Raw genomic sequence first — 15863 nt, forward strand, 5'->3', positions numbered from 1 at the left:
TGTACAATTCAAGCATCAATAAACTTGGCAGTAGTTTAAACAAAAATTGTTGAAAAGTCAGTGGATCTTGCATTGCAGCTATTTCTCCAACAACAAAAAAAACACTCTGTTAAACTCTCAGATCATTCTCCAAACTCCAGAACACAATATGATGAATAGCCCAGTGGATGAGCTATCTACACTTGAAATGTGATCGCTAAATACATCGCCAAATGCTAACAATCCAGTTAGGAGGTATTTCTTCTGTAAACAGGACAGCTTCAAAGACCCTGTTCAAACAGAGTGTTAGCTACTAGGGGCATGTTAGCTACAGGGAAGTGTTTTTTGTGCTGCGCTAAACCGTTGCAGCTTTTCTGTATATATTGCGAACGTATTTGTACAATGCTTATTCAGGAAGGAGTGGCCGAGCTCTACTCGTGCCCTCCGTTATGCCCGGCATGATCCAGGCGCATGTGCCATCCCACATGCAGATCATGCCGCACAACATGCACACGATGCACATGACGCGCTCGGGAGGATGAAGTCCAAGCCGAGCCCAAAACTCTAGCTAACAGAAAACTAACTGATGCAACGAATAGCTAGGATAGAAACTAACAACTAACAGATGAGCGAGAACTCAGGATTACTAGCTTGACCACATTTCACCCCCTAATCCTGAAACTCCTTGCTGATCTTGCCGACGCCCAGCTTCACACGTAGTTCACAGAAACGATCACGCGCCAGCGGCTTCGTCAGAATGTCAGCAAGCTGCTCCTCAGTGCGGACGTGCTCAATGTCCAGCTTCCCGTCTCCAACACATTCCCGGATAAAGTGAAATCTCACATCAATATGTTTACTACGATCATGGAATACGGGATTCTTGCTGAGTGCAATAGCCAATTGGTTGTCCATCTTGAGAATGAAAGCAGCGCGCCGCTTGCTCTTTAGCTCTGCAAGCAACTGCGCCAGCCAAACTCCTTGACAGGCCGCCGTTGTCCCTGCAATATACTCAGCTTCGCAGGAAGATAACGCGACGACCTTTTGCTTCTGAGACTGCCAACTCACTGGACAGGAACCATAGAAGAACAACACACCAGTTGTACTCTTTCTTGTATCAACATCGCCGCCCATGTCGGCGTCGCTGTACCCCAACAATTTTGGCTCCTGGCCACCGTGCTTGTAATGGCATCCATAGTCAATTGTGCCAGCGATGTACCTTAGGATTCGCTTCACTGCGTTGAGGTGCTCACGTAGCCGACGGCGAAGGCGATGTCCGGTCTTGTATGCACCAGATACCGAAGACAACCAACTAGTCCCCGGTACTCAGTGGCGTCCACCAGCGTGGCCGTGCTTGCCGTCGATAGCTTCAGACGGGGCTCCATTGGAGTGTGGCACGGGTTGCAGGACCCCATGCCCGCGCGTTTCAGAATCTTGCGCGCATAAGCCGCCTGAGAGAGCCTGATGCCGTCGCCTGCCTGCTGCACTTCAATACCCAAGTAAAAACAAAGCAAGCCAAGGTCGCTCATTTTGAACCTGGAGCACATCTGCTGCTTGAACTTGACGATCTCAGTGGCATCGTTCCCGGTGATGATGAGGTCATCCACGTAGACCCCCACCAGTAGCCGAGAAGTGCCCACACCGCGAGCGTAGACGGCGTGCTCCGACGCGCTGTGGCTGAAGCCGAGCGCCACCAGCGTCTCGTCGAGTTTCGCGTTCCACGCACGCGGTGCTTGACGGAGTCCGTAAAGCGCCTTGACCAGGCGTAGTACCTTGTCTTCATGGCCGGCGACGGTGAAACCGGGAGGTTGGCGAACGTACACCTCCTCAACCAGCTCCCCGTTTAAAAACGCGGACTTCACATCCATGTGGTGCACCGGCCACCCCTCCTGGGCAGCAAGCGCGAGCAGGAGTCGCACTGATTCGATGCGGGCCACAGGCGCGAACACCTCATCGAAGTCCACACCCGGCTGCTGGACGTAGCCCTTTGCCACGAGCCGTGCCTTGTGTTTGACGACCTCGCCGGCAGCGTTCTTCTTCGCCTTGTAAACCCACTTCAGCCCGATCGGTCGGTGTCCGGGCGGAAGGGGTGTCAGCCGCCACGTCTTGTTGCTCTCAATGGAGTCCATCTCCTCTAGCATGGCGTGCCGCCAGGATGGGTGCTTCTCGGCCTCGGCGAAAGAGGCCGGCTCCTCCTCAACCTGCAGATGGAGCTCAGCAGCTACCTGCCGTGCGGCATAGCCCGGTGTTGTCGCGGCGCCGATGATGTTGTCGATGGTGCGGTATCGCGGCTCGACGTCGTCGTCATTGTCGGCGTCCAAGTACTCCTCCGCGTCAGGTGGTGGAGAAACGAACTCAGCTAGGGGTAGTGGCAACGCTGTCGGAGCTGGTGTGCGTGTACTTGATGTTGGTGGCGATGTCGTTGGTGGCATTGCGGGTTCAGGCGAGGCAGCTGCAATATCGACGTCGCGGTACTCAATGACGAAGTCCAAGCCAGTGCTCAGGTCCTCGTCCTTCCAAGTCCAGGATGCTAGCTCGTTGAAGACCGCGTCTCTGGACACGACGGCACGCCGCGACGTCGGGTCGTAGAAGCGCCACGCCTTGGCGCCCGGCTCATAACCGATGAAAATCACCGGCGTGCCGCGGTCATCCAGCTTCTTTAGGTTCGGCTTCGTCACCTTGATGTAAGCGACGCAGCCAAACGTGCGCAGGTAGTGGACGTCGGGGCAGCGGCCGTGCCAGGCCTCGTGCGGCGTCATGCCATCGACGGCCTTGGTGGGTGCCCTGTTCAGCAAGTAGACGGTGGTGGCGACAGCTTCTCCCCAAAATATTGCCGGCATGTTCCTGCTCTTCAGGAGGCTGCGCGCAGTGGCGACGACCGTCTGATTCCTTCGCTCCACGATGCCGTTTTGTTGCGGTGTATACGGCGCGGTGTGCTGCCGTTCAATGCCGCGCTCGGAGCAGTAGGTCTCGAACGCGACGGAGGTGAACTCACCCCCATTGTCCGTTCGCAGAACACGCAGATGTCGACCTGTCTCCACCTCCACTTGCGCCTGGAACTTCTTCACGGCAGCGAGAGTGTCGCTCTTGGCGGCGAGTAGTGCCACCCACATGTACCTGCTCTTGTCATCAACCAGTAGAAGGAAATACTGCTTACCACCGGGAGTCACCGGTGTGATGGGACCGCACAAGTCGCCGTGGACCAGATCCAGCAGTCCGTCCGCCCGCCGCTTTGCCTGCGACGGGAATGGGCTCCTTTTGAGCTTGGTAGTGACGCAGTCGGCGCAGAGTTGGTGCACACGGTCGATGTACGGCAGTCCATGAACCATCCCCCGTTGCTCGAGCTTGCGCAGGGCATCTAAGTGGAGATGATCGTAGCGCTCATGCTAGAGCCACGTGCTGTCGGTGGCGCGCGCAGCCAGGCAGAGCGGCCGCGTAATCTTCACCCGCAGCTGGTACAGCCGGTTCAGCGAGCGCTTGACTCGCACGATCAACCGGCCCTGGTTTTCGCGGTTCCGAAGAACACCTTCGTTGGCGTGGACGTCGCAGACTCCTTCGTCGAGTTGGCCGAGGCTGATAATGTTGGTGGTCAGCCTTGGGATGAAATACACCCCCGTGATGGGGAGGTGATCTCCGGCCTTCCCCTCAAACAGCACGGTGCCGGACCCCTCGATGGCGACCTCTGAGCCGTCGCCGAACTTGACAGTGCCGCGAATCGATGTCGATGAAGGCGTTGCGGCAGCTGGACATGTGATTTGTCGCCCCGCTGTCGAGGTACCAAAGGCTGTCGTCGCGCTCTGAGTTGCCATCAAGCTGCGCGAAGACCTTCGCCTCTACAATGCATAGGGGCCGGTGCTTGAACAGTAGTGGGGCGGCGGCCATGGCGGCGCGTGGAGGAGCCATAGTGTTGAGGAAGAGAGTGCCGTGGGCCATCAGCAGGGTGGGCTCGACATCCTGCTCAGCTTGCGCGACGTGGACCTCCGCCCTGGGCTTGCTGTGGCAATCTTTGGCCCAATGGCCGTATTTGCCGCAGCGCTTGCATTGCTCGCGGTTGCTGGCCGGCGCTGGGCCGGACTCGCCGCGGTTGCCGTCGCGTGAGGTGGAGTTGCCACGGCCACGGCCGCGTCCGCGGCCACCTAGCTTCTTGCCACCGGCGCCGCTCCCACTGCTGGAACTGCTCCCACCGCCTTTTCCCTCGGACTCGCAGATCTTGAGCCTAGCGAGCCAGTCCTCCTCACAAAGGAGCAACCGGCCCTGGTTGTCGACGACGGGGGCTGGCTTGCGGCGTTGCTCGACGACGCGCAGACGCCCGGTCACCTCCTCGACGGAGATGGTGTTGAGGTCGAGGAGAGTTTCGATGGAGATGGCCACCTGGGAGAGATGCTTGGGGACGACCTGCAGCATCTTGCGGACGATCTCTACGTCCGCAATGTCATCGCCGAGGATGCGCAAGTTGTTCGCCAAGCCGGTGATGCGGATAGAGAAGTCCTCTGCCGTCTCTCCCTCCTTCCATGCCAGAGCTGCGAACTCTCGTCAGAGCTGCTGGGCAGTCGACTCGCGCACACGCTGAACGCCGACGCGGATCGTCTTCACTGCATCCCACGCAGCTTGCGCTGTGCGCTTCCCACGCAGCGAGGGGAGCATCTCCGGCGGGACGGAGCGCAGGATGGCTGCCATTGCTAGGCGGTCGTCGCGGTAGTCGATGACGTCTTCCTTCTCTGGCTCGATGGCGTACCAGATGCCCGCCGCCTCCATGTTCACCTGCATCAACATCGACCACTCCTGATAGTTGGAGCGAGTGAGCGTGGGGTACTGGACGGTGGCGCCGGTCTCCTTGACTGTCCGCCGGATGATTACTTCGGCAGGACGGCAGCCGCGGCGGGGCGTAGGCGAGAGCGAGGGGCGACGGTGGCCGCCAGGTGGCGGCGTGCGGGACAGGCCGCCGTGCGGCTCCGACCTGGCAGACATCAGGTCCCTGGGATCGAATAGTTCTGAGGCCAAATGTTAGCCGGAATTCTCTCCGGCGAGCTCTGTTGGACAGAGATGAACACAGGGAAGTGTTTTTTGTGCTGCGCTAAACCGTTGCAGCTTTTCTGTATATATTGCGAACGTATTTGTACAATGCTTATTCAGGAAGGAGTGGCCGAGATCTACTCGTGCCCTCCGTTATGCCCGGCATGATCCAGGCGCATGTGCCATCCCACATGCAGATCATGCCGCACAACATGCACACGATGCACATGACACGCTCGGGAGGATGAAGTCCAAGCCGAGCCCAAAACTCTAGCTAACAGAAAACTAACTGATGCAACGAATAGCTAGGATAGAAACTAACAACTAACAGATGAGCGAGAACTCAGGATTACTAGCTTGACCACAAAAAAGTGGTGCTTGTTCTGAGGTCTGAGCTAAAAAGACACCACTAGCGGAATAACAAATTAAAATCGGTGTACAACACACAGAATTAAGGAGCAAGAAATGAACAACTTGAAAACCAATGTCATCACTATGAAGAACGTGAACAACCATTGTCCCTGCTCTCCATGCAAAGTGGAGTATTACAAACCAAGATCTAAAGCACAAACCAACGTAAACCAAGTTTCCCTTTCTTGCCTTGACGATACACGACCAAAAATGATAAGTAAATATTTTGATCTGAACCACACAATGATACCTGATGCTGAATTCAAATATGATCCTAAGGAAGTAAACTATAAACAAGTGCAGATATAGTGAAATTACAAAATAGAATGCTGAAGATGCCAGTCTTCTAATGGTGAAATAGTAGAAACTCTGATGGCTTCAGGAGGGACAGAACAAGCGATTCAGGTGGGCCAAGTGATCCAAATCAAAGCAGGAACTGCAGAAGTAGAGAGTAGTTGAATGTTCTGCCTGCAAGATCAAAGGCACAAAATGATGGATATATAAGCACTTTTAGTTTTAATTTAATCCAGAAATAAATCATGAATACGATGAACAGATAGCAGATTAAACTAGACATATCTACGCAAGATCTTGACAAGTCTATCATTGCAAATAGAATCACACATTCTACCATACTATCCAGTGCTATCAGACTACAACAGATCATAATAGCTAGTATGGAAGACATAATTTGAGATAAGAGATCGTACGTTTCTTTCTTGATGAAGACCAGCTCCTGAACGACTACCGGGTACAGCAGGCGACAACGATCAGCAGCCTGACATTGTTCGCGATGGCAAGTGACGCCTGAGTGACGAAGAGGTAAACAAGCCGTGGTGAAGGAGTCGACGAAGAACTTGACGAAGCGGAGGAAGCGATCGAGCAGTGACGCAGAGCGCTTCCCAAAAACCTTATTCGCCCTCTCCTGGTGCAGGATCGCTGAAGATGACGGTTCCGGAGACCTGCTCTCCCAATCGCCGGTGCACGCCGACAATCGGGATGGAGTAGACTACGGTGGCGGCGCAGCAGCGAGAGGAGGCAAAAACCCTAGCTCGAATAGATCTCTTTTTGGTAAAGGCCGGTAGGTCGCATATATAGGAGAGCCCACGATTCTCATGTCGCGATCGTGATCTAAACCGGTTAGGATTCCATATATCTCGCTGACTTAAAGACCAAGTAATCAAAAAAATAAAATGGCAAAAGGAACCCGCGCCCCCGCAAGGCGAGGGGCTGGATTTCGGCGGACTATTCACGCAGGTGCCGCACGCCCGCGCCCTTCGCCCCGCCCGGTGAGGCGAGGTGAGGCGAGCGAGCGCGCGCGTGTGGAGCTTTCCTTCTCTCCCCACGCACATAGCTTGGAGGAGTGGAGACAACTTCCATATTTAAGTTGGCTAGCAATGTGGGACTAAAGACTTGCACCACTCCACCTCTTGCCCACATGGGCCTTTGAGATTTATTTGAAATTCTAAATTTACTATGGGCTAGGCCCATTATTTCAACAATCCCCCACCAGATTTGAAATGCCCATCAGAGATTTTGCCTGCTTCTCACTGCTGTTTATATACTAGTGTTTTAGCGAGGACTATTAAGTTGAACTCTCGCCTAGAGCTTCAAGCTACATTCATCCACAACTTGAACAATGGACTAAGCCTTGAATTGCAGGTTTTGTGCGGACAAGTTTCACTCAAAATCGGGACTAGTACCTGGCTGCGTGTAGCCTACCCCGCGGGTGGGGCATATAGGTCGTACCCCCTGGTCTCTTCATGAGCTTAATAGAGATCACCCAAGTCTCACAGATTGCGACCTTACAATAGTCGGGCTCATATAGGTATATTTTTCTAAGATGTTCTGCAGGGCAACATCTTTGCTAATTAAAGCCAACAAAATATATTAAGGCAGTAGCCAACCTGCCATGCAGTGGTTTGAGAGTGTTCATCATTTCTCGAGTGGGTTAGTAGGATACTCTCATGCTATCCAATGGCTTGTTCTTCCAGATCCTACTTCACGGGATCTCCGATCACATAGGTTGGGTTACCACCATGGTGTAGCTCATATGGGTCTCATACCCATCTCCTTTGATGCACTGTCTATCACATTACGTGACAGCCCTTTAGTGAACTGATCTGCCAAGTTCTTATCAGTTGAGATGTAATCCACTAATATTACTCCGGAGTTTCTCATTTTCCTGATAGATTTCAGACATCTCTTAACGTGTCTTGATAACTTCATATTGTCCTTAGAATTATTCACTTTTACGATCACCGTTTGATTGTCACAATTCATAAGTATTGTCAGCATAGGTTTCTCGACAATAGGCAAGTCCATCAAGAGTTCACATAGCCAATCAGCCTCAACTGTGGTTGTATCTAATGCTGCAAGTTCTACTTCCATGGTAGACCTCGTTAAGGTAGTCTGTTTTGATGACCTCCATGAAATAGCACCACCACCAAGAGTGAAGACGTATCCACTTGTGGCATACAGTTCATCAGCATCAGATATCCAATTTGAATCACTATAGCCTTCCAGTACTGCAGGATACCTGGAGTAGTGAATTCCGTAATCCATAGTACCAACTAAATAGCGCATGACTCGCTCAAGCACACGCCAATGATCATCTCCCAGATTAGAGGTAAACCGGCTCAGTTTGCAAACAGCATATGAGATGTCAGGCCTAGTAGCACTGGCTAAATACATAAGTGATCCAATAATTTGAGAGTATCTTAATTGGTCTCTACCCATTCTCTTGTTTTTCCGAAGTATCAAGCTCGGATCATAAGGTGTGGGAGAAGGCTTACTATCCTTGAAGCCAAACCGGCTCAAGACCTTTTCCACATAATGAGATTGCGTGAGAGTAATCCCATTCTCTCCTTTGATCAACTTGATATTCAGAATTACATCAGCCTCTCCCACATCTTTCATGTCGAAATTTTGGCACAGAAATGACTTGACCTCTTTAATCACATCAAGATTTGTACCAAAGATCAGTATGTCATCAACATACAAGAACAATATAACTCCCTCACCCCCACCATGGCGGTAGTACACACATCTATCAGACTCATTGACAGAAAAGCCTGCTGATATGAGTGTAGTATCAAATTTCTCATGCCACTGCTTAGGTGCTTGTTTCAGGCCATACAAAGATTTCAGCAATTTACACACCTTGTTCTCTTGACCTTTTATTACAAACCCATCAAGCTGATTCATATAAATTTCCTCATCCAACTCTCCATTAAGGAAAGCTGTCTTAACATCCATCTGATGAACGAGAAGACCATGTGAGGTAGCAAGGGAAAGTAATACTCGAATACAGGTCAATCTCGTAACTGGTGAGTAACTGTCGAAGAAATCTTCACCTTCTTTCTGGGTATAACCCTTAGCCACAAGTCGAGCCTTGTACTTATCAATAGTACCATCAGGTCTAAGCTTCTTTTTGAACACCCACTTGCAACCCAGAGGTTTACAACCATACGGTTGATCAACAACCTCCCAAGTTCCATTAGAAAGAATAGAGTCCATCTCAATATGGATAGCTTCTGTCCAATCATCTGCATCTAGAGATGCAAATGCCTCTGAAATAGTCTTAGGAGTATCGTCTACGAGATAGAAAGTGAAATCATCACCATTTCTTTGTCTCTTGCTCCTCTTAGGAGTTTCACTGTTAACCTCCTCATGAACTGGCTCAAGTGTTTGTTCAGCATGATCAGGAAGCACAATAGGTTCAGGAGTTGTCTCAGCAATCATATCAGAAGATAGTCTAGACATACTATGCAATTGTTTCATAGGAAATATATTCTCAAAGAATGTAACATCACGAGACTCCATCAAGGTATTAACATGAACATCAGGCACCTCTGATTTAACCATTAAAAATCTATAGGCTATGCTATGATGAGCATATCCCAAAAAGACACAATCCACAGTTTTAGGTCCCAACTTACGTTTCTTGTTGATTGGCACACTAACTTTGGCCAAGCAACCCCAAGTGCGTAAGTATGAAAGTGATGGTTTTATTCCAATCCATTCTTCATAGGGAGTTTTCTCCTTATTCTTCATGGGTCCTTTATTCAGGACATGACATGAAGTCAATACAGCCTCCCCCTACCATGCCTTAGATAATCCACTGGTGTCTAACATGGCGTTCACTAAGTCAGTCAAAGTGCGATTCTTTCTTTCATCAACCCCGTTTGATTGGGTCAAATAGGGAGGCGTCCTCTCATGTATAATACCATGTTCTTCACAGAACAAGTCGAAATCATTAGAGAAATACTCGCCACCACGATCAGACCTAATTCTCTTGATCTTTTTCTCAAGTTGATTCTCAACTTCAGCCTTATAGATTTTAAAGTAGTTAAGAGCCTCATCTTTCATTTTCAATAAATATACATAGCAATATCTAGACGCATCATCTATCAAAGTCATGAAATATCTTTTTCCACCTTTGGTCAACACACCATTCATCTCGCATATATCAGAATGAATTAGTTCAAGTGGTGCCAAGTGTCTCTCCTCGGCCATCTTGTGAGGTTTTCGAGGTTTCTTAGATTGCACACAACTATGGCACTTAGAACCTTTGACAATGAAAAAATTCGGAATTAAACACAGGCTGGAAAGTCGAGACATAGAACCAAAATTCAGATGACATAAACGTGAATGCCAAACACTAGCATCACTCTCATTAATACCATCACAAATATAGTTCACGGACTTATTGCAATAATCTGAAAGGGAAAAGCGGAACAAGCCTCCACACTCATAGCCTTTACCAATAAATTGACAATTTTATTAGACTCAAGCACTACCTTAAAACCATCCCTACATAAAAGGGAGCCACTAACTAGATTCTTCCTTATAGAAGGGACATGCTACACGTTCTTCAGTTGCACGATCTTTCCCGAAGTAAACTTCAGATCTACCGTACCAACACCATAAGCAGAAGCATGTGACCCATTCCGCATTAGGACAGAGGAATCCCGAGCGACCTGGTAAGATGAAAACAAGGAGGCATCAGCACACACATGAACATTAGCACCAGTATCAAGCCACCAAGTATTAGTAGACTGAAATACTGAAAAAACAGAAGGTAAATTACCATACCCACTATTTCTGTCTCCAGCGCTGGTCACCATGCTCACAGACTTCTGCTATGGAGGTTTTCTTCCTTTGCAGTTTGGGCACTTCTTTGCCCAATGATCAGTAGAACCGCACATGAAGCATCCCTTGTTCTCTTTGTTCTTCTTCTTCTTGAAGGTAGTGGACTGCTTAGGCTTATTGTTCTTGCCCTTGCCCTTGCCACCATTGCCATTGTGATGTGATTGGTGCACCATATTGGCACTGGTTTGACCCTCAACAGCTTTAGATCGTCCATCTTTAGCCCAAGCTTTCTCCTCAACATCAAGAGATGCAATCAAGTCTAAAACAGAAATTTCTGTCCTCTTGTGTTTGAGAGAAGTGGCGAAATCCCTCCAGGATGGAGGTAACTTGGCAATAATGCCCCCAGCCACAAACTTGTCAGACACGACAATCTTTAGCAGATCGAGTTCCTTCACCATGCACTGTAATTCATGAGCCTGAGCGACTATAGATTTTCCGTCAACCATCTTGTAGTCATGATACTGCTCAATGATGTACAGTTCAGTGCCAGTATCTGAGCCACCGTAGTTGGCAGTCAGATCATCCCACAACTCCTTTGCGACCGTGTGATGAAGGTACACATCCTGCAGATGTTCTGCAAGTGCACCAATCACATCGCCCAAGAAGATTGTGTTGGCTTCCGAATATTCTTTCTCCTTTTCAGGAGAGAGAACCCCTTCCGGCTTGCCATTGAACACCCAAAACATCTTCATCGCAGTAAGCCACAACGTGGCTTTCACCTGCCACCTCTTGAAGTACACGCCAGCAAATGGTGTTGGCCTCAATGCATCAAGAAATCCAGCCATAAAACTAAAGTGCCTACAATAAGGTTTTTGGATTGATGGATATATAAGCACTTTTAGTTTTAATTTAATCCAAAAATAAATCATGAATACGATGAACAGATGGCAGATTAAAGTAGACATGTCTACACAAGATCTAGACAAGTCTATCATTGCAAATAGAATCACACATTCTACCATACTATCCAGTGCTATCAGACCGCAACAGATCATAATAGCTAGTATGGAAGACATAATTTGAGATAAGAGATCGTACGTTTCTTTCTTGATGAAGACCGGCTCCTGGACGACTACCGGGTACAGCAGGCGACGATGGTCAGCAGCGTGACATTGTTCGCGACGGCGAGTGACGCCCGACTGACAAAGAGGTAGACGAGCCGTGGTGAAGGAGTCGACGAAGAACTTGACGAAGCGGAGGAAGCAATTGAGCAGTCGCGCAGAGCGCTTCCCAAAAACCTTATTCGCCCTCTCCCGGTGCAGGATCGCTGAAGACGACGGTTCCGGAGACCTGCTCTCCCAATCGCCGGTGCACGCCGACAATCGGGATGGAGTAGACCACGGTGGCGGCGCAACAGCGAGAGGAGGCAAAAACCCTAGCTCAAATAGATCTCTTTTTGGTAGAGGCTGGTAGGTCGCATATATAGGAGAGCTCACGATTCTCACGTCGCGATGAAGCCGCGCCCCCGCAAGGCGAGGGGGCTGGATTTCGGCGGACCATTCATGCAGGTGCCGCGTGCTCGCGCCCTTCGCCCCGCCCGGCGAGGCGTGGCGAGTGAGCGCACGCGTGTGGAGCTTTCCTTCTCTCCCCACACACATAGCTTGGAGGAGTGGAGACAACTTCCATATTTAAGTTGGTCATCCCTCCCCTCCACTAACAATGTTGGATTAAAGACTTGCACCACTCCACCTCTTGCCCACATGGGCCTTTCAGATTTATTTGAAATTCTTAAATTACTATGGGCTAGGCCCATTATTTCAACACAAAAATGAGATCCAGATCTCAACTAAACCTTAGATACTTCCAGGTATCTGGGCCATAGAGGGGAAGCAACACGAACTACAATCAAGTGATCAAGCAGTACTATTGCAGTACGGCTTATCATACCCTATACCCTATTACTTGCATCAGACTATCAGAGTGATGTCAAAGCCATGAACGGAGCACAACATAAAAGCATTTATATAATCAATGTAACAATCTACATCAATTTTTTCTTAATTTAGGCATAGAAGGATCACCCCATCAACAGGATATTGTTAAACACAATACTAAGCTCATAAACTGGCACTGGTTGGCAGGGTCAAGAGACTTCGTACAAACCAACTGCAATGCAATACCCCACTGCTGCCATATCTACAAAAGTGTTGCTCCTCGGATTGTATGTTCTAATCAATCCCTTACCATGTACCTCAGTAAATACTATTCTCCCATCATCTAATACCAACAAGGGACTTATTCAGCGCCCCTGACACTAACTGGTATTGGTGGTATGCTATGTTGCTTGACCCATAAACCCTTTTCCATGTCCATCAGGAACCGTAGGTCTATAGACGGAACACGTGTGTGATGATGTGATAAACAACAACTAAGCAGCCATTCAGGGGTAGCCATTGAGAAGTCTGACCAATAGTACTTGAAGCTGGAATTAGCATCCAAAGGCTGCTTGGGGGTACTTGGAGAGCCTCGCTGCAGACTTCTGTCTCCAGGTTGAACGAAGCTATGCAGTCAAGCAAATATGAGAGGAAGTACACAACTCCATCAACAACCACGCTTTTCCAGAAGTCCAGGTAAACAATATCTTCAGGGGCCTTCTTCTTCCTCCACCGAGAATTCTTGCCACCGTGCGTGAAGACCTCACACAGCTGCTTAGGTCTCCTGTCTGATAAATTGTCAAGCACCTAGCACTCGTCTGTCGAGGAAACCTTTCCGAAGGAGAGAAAGACCTTGTAGCCGATGATGTCCCGCTTATTCGCATGTTCTTTTGCGAATCCTTCAGGCAAGGGATATACATCTCCAGTCACTGGGTTACACAACTTGTAGCCTTCTCTCATCCCTTCCCCAATGCAAACTAGGTCGGGTTGAATGGACATCACCCTCCCTACTAGGTGCGCTGAAGGGACCCGCTTAACAACACGTCCAGAGAGGTCCACGATGTCACAGATGATGTCTTCGTTTGGATGCTCTGTGTGGCTTAGAGACGTGTCGTAGCCGGTGACAATGAGCGGGTGGCGGGCGCCGTGCGCGGCGGTGAAGCGCGGGTCAGAGAGGAGCGACCGCCAGGTCTGGCAGACGGCGCGGAGGCGGCAGAGGTCCTTGGCCGGGAGGCGCAGCAGGATCTCATACAGCGCTTCGGGGGTATGGAACAGACTCTCCGGGGCTGCGCCATTGCCGGATGGAGTGACCAATCTGCAGCAACAGGACAAAGACTTTTGATATTTAGCGCCGCACGGGTACAGCAGAATAGCGAGGAGTGAAGGCATCCATCCATCTAGGCAGGCCCTCAAATACCTCCTAGTAGTCCCTTAATTTTGGCAACAGGACAAAAACTTTTGTATGTCTCCTAGTGGTCCCTCAACTTTGGCCATACATCGAAATCTGGAGTTTGACCCTTCTTAATAAGGTAGTTGGCATCTAGCATCTTCTTGAATGACTGGAATTGTATGGCCATCTTCTTCAGCGTCCACGTTTTCACATCATTTTCAATATATCCTTCGGGAAATGTGAAATATCTCTTGACATCTTCCCACAACATATTCTTTTGTGTATCCGGGAGCGCGTATGGATTAGTTCTTTTGCCCTTTGTTGACACCAAAACTTGGTGCAGTAATCCTAGCGTTGGTGGACCCTGCATCAGCACATGAGGACCTAGGAGATCTGCTTAACTCTAGTGCAGAATCCAAATCGGTGCGCGTGGTGTGCGCAGGTGTGCCAGTCAGTTTCACCACAGCGATGAGCTTGGTGGTTAAAGCCTAGAACACCTGGTGACGGAACTTGCAGCTCACCGAAGATCGAGGTCGATGCAGCCCAGCTTGCTAGAAGGAACTCGTCGAGAAGCTACATTACTCCTACTCCTAGGGTAATGGCATGAAGGCGAAAGGTAAAGGTAAATATGTTTGTTTATTGATCGTGTGATAAAAATTACAGTGGCCAGGACCCTTTATATTCATAGGGTGGATGGCCTTTGACGTTACATAATTGGCATTTAATCACGTACAAGCCAAGTCACGTACACAATATTTTCTAATCAAAACTCTATCTCTAACTAACCCAACTCTATCTCTAATCAAGCTTATCCCTAACCAACTCTATATTCAGAATATTTTATTCTATAAAACAACCTCTCGTATGTGCGCTTCCCTTGGATGCCAAACTATTGGAACTCTTGCCGTGTACATGTGTGCGTTGACTTCCTTCTTTTAATCTTCTAACTTTCTTGCTTTCTCTTTCTTCATGCACACATTCTTGATTTCTACGACCAGCTCGCAAATAGCCTTAGTTAGGAGATTTCATCATTTTTTGCATCATCGGTCGATTCCTTCCTTTCAGAGCGCATTTCTAAATTTTGGTGTTAACACATGCCCTCCAGTTTTAGAGTATGAAGGCTTCATGTTCCGAAACTAATTATAGAAGTCCGATGATTCGATGTCAACACCCTTCCATTCCTTGATGCTGATGGGTACGTTGTCCCTTATGATTACCCCAATTTGACTCACGTACTTCTTTGCTACTTTTTTGGGAGCAACCGGCCTGCCCTCTTTTGTGACTTCCGTGATGACAAGCCTCCCATCCATCACCCTTGTACGACCTCAGGGCTTCTTACGTTTCGTGGATCCAGAGGGCTAACAGTTCAAGATTCGTTAATTAGTACATAGTAATAACGAATAAGACATTATAGATGGGGTAAAACAATAAAAATTATATATACCTCGCTGGAACCTTCCACCACGGTAAGGTTTTGCTGGGGCTCGAGCTCTTCATTGCCATCGCTAGAACCTTCCACCACGACAAGGTTTTGCTGGGGCTCGGGCTCTTCATTGTCACAACCGGACATGTTGAGGAACATGCCCGCCTGGGTACCCTCTTCATCAGTGTACGTTATGGGAAGATTGGAGCCACTAGCATCACCACCAATAATCCACTCCATTAGATACCTTGCGGTCTCATCGTCTGCCACCTCAACTACTTTAAACACACATGAAATCATAATTACAAGTATGTTAAGGTATATACATGAAATCATAGAACAACCATGGAAAAAAACAAACTGATTGAAACGTACACATGAAACCATACATGATAGTCTTGAATTATAGAACAACCATGAAATAGGCAGCTCACACGAAATGAAACTTACATGAAATCATAGTTACATGTACGCTTAAGGTATATACATGAAATCTTAGAATAATATGAAACCATACATGACCGTCTTGAATGAATCCCACCAAATTTGAAGTGTTTATACAAATTTTTACAAATTTCTACCAAATTTGAAGCGTATATACAAATTTCTACTCATTTATTGG

At 48.8% G+C, this 15863-nt stretch overlaps 1 protein-coding gene across 1 annotated transcript; it reads right to left on the reverse strand.

Annotated features, from left to right (window-relative positions):
- Positions 1-13235: 13235 nt before the first annotated feature.
- LOC140222810 (F-box/kelch-repeat protein At3g06240-like) lies at positions 13236-15321 on the reverse strand. Its single transcript, XM_072293941.1, has 2 exons — positions 15263-15321; positions 13236-13743 (listed from the first exon to the last, which is right to left on the reverse strand). Exons 1-2 carry the CDS (start codon positions 15319-15321, stop codon positions 13236-13238), a joined length of 567 nt encoding a protein of 188 aa, XP_072150042.1.
- Positions 15322-15863: the final 542 nt, after the last annotated feature.

The sequence above is a fragment of the Setaria viridis genome, chromosome 5, assembly GCF_005286985.2.
Source record: "Setaria viridis chromosome 5, Setaria_viridis_v4.0, whole genome shotgun sequence".
Classification (NCBI taxonomy): domain Eukaryota; kingdom Viridiplantae; phylum Streptophyta; class Magnoliopsida; order Poales; family Poaceae; genus Setaria; species Setaria viridis.